General features: G+C 41.4%; 1 protein-coding gene across 1 annotated transcript in view; it reads left to right on the top strand.

The window, feature by feature from the left end:
* The window catches only part of LOC101860437 (acetylcholine receptor subunit gamma), a gene marked incomplete at its 5' end in the record, with an annotated part of 7,626 nt that overhangs the window by 1,691 nt on the left and 4,562 nt on the right, over window positions 1-1,373 (top strand). The window contains 1 exon segment of the mRNA XM_013086692.2: window positions 67-202. Within this exon segment, the coding sequence (XP_012942146.1) occupies window positions 67-202 (136 nt within the window).

Here is a 1,373-nt window from a genome sequence, read left to right as displayed (position 1 = left end):
ACACACACACACACACACTCACTACTCACTACTCCCTACTCCCTGTCCCATCACGTACATCCACAGATAGTGACCACCTACTGCCCTACCACCCCTGACCAAATTCGACAATCCTGCGCCATACAGCTCGGGTTCATGAGCAACAGCCGCGGGATTCAGAACGACCGGTTCTTTGCCAACACCAGCACCCTAGTCCTGCCTGGTAAGTAGCCACCAGCCAACTGCCCACACACTGACCGTCCACTCACTCAATCATTATATTATCATGTCGCTGCCTTAGAATTACAAAGTTCTATCTGACATTTTTGGCCGTTTTGAGTCACTAAGAACACGAGGTAAGAAATCTCCTTGATCAAACTCGTGAGATTATTCAAGGTTCTTATGGAGATATCCAGAGAAGGGCATTCGGTAAAGCTTGACATGTTATGAAACTCAACATATGTGAGGCAGCGTGGTGGAACCAGGCTCTCGTCAATTTTGGGGCATATTGCGTTATTGATATCATCTTAAAACTTATTCACTTTGTCTTTATTTGGATGGAAAAAATATCGTTTTGTCTTGAATACAAGTCGAGATATTTGTGAAAGAAGGAGATGGGGGTCACCTGTTTTCAGAGGTAAAAATAGTGAGAAAATGGCCGCCAAAGATTAGTTATTTCCTTAGCCTAAGAGTCCGTGGTAACTGAAAATTTACATTTTTGTGCCTTTGATCAACGCTTTTCAGAGGAATCCACACAGAAATGAGTTCTTTAATGGGGGTGAAAGGTGTTGAGCCAAAAAACAAAAATTTGATAAAAATTTACAAACTTGCGGGAAAATGCAAGTTTCTTCACTTTGACTATTTTGACGATAGCCTGATTGCACCACGCTGCCTCACATTACGTCAAATTTCTCAACTAGGTACTGAGCAGATAGAACTTTTGTAATGCTGAAGTAGCATTGAGTCACCACACGGTGGAATCAGGCGTCAATTTTTGGGCATATGATGTTTTGTTGTTGTTGTTGTTGTTGTAAAATCCACCTGTTTATTTCTACTGCATTTGGTGAAACAATCATCCATGCATCTTGTAGAAAAGTCAAGATACTAGCTATTGAAGGAGGTGGGGAATGCCTGGTGTCATGGGTAAAATTAGCTACAAAATGGCCGTCAAAGTTCCACCGCTTTGGTATCCATGGAAACTGCACTCTTATATTTTTTGTCCCTTTGGTCTGCAATTTTCAAACATTTCAAATCAGAAACGTATTTTTGATATGGAAATAACTGGTGCATTGGGCTCAAAACAAATAAAGATCGTCGCAAATTGCCGCGTGCCTCTGAAAAAAATGTGGGTTTCTTCAATTTCATTTTTTTGACGAACCCCTGATTCTCTCCCC

Source organism: Aplysia californica, unplaced genomic scaffold (assembly GCF_000002075.1).
Source record: "Aplysia californica isolate F4 #8 unplaced genomic scaffold, AplCal3.0 scaffold00493, whole genome shotgun sequence".
NCBI lineage: Eukaryota > Metazoa > Mollusca > Gastropoda > Aplysiida > Aplysiidae > Aplysia > Aplysia californica.
Note: the sequence above shows the minus strand (reverse complement) of the source record. Positions and strands in the feature narration are given on the sequence as shown.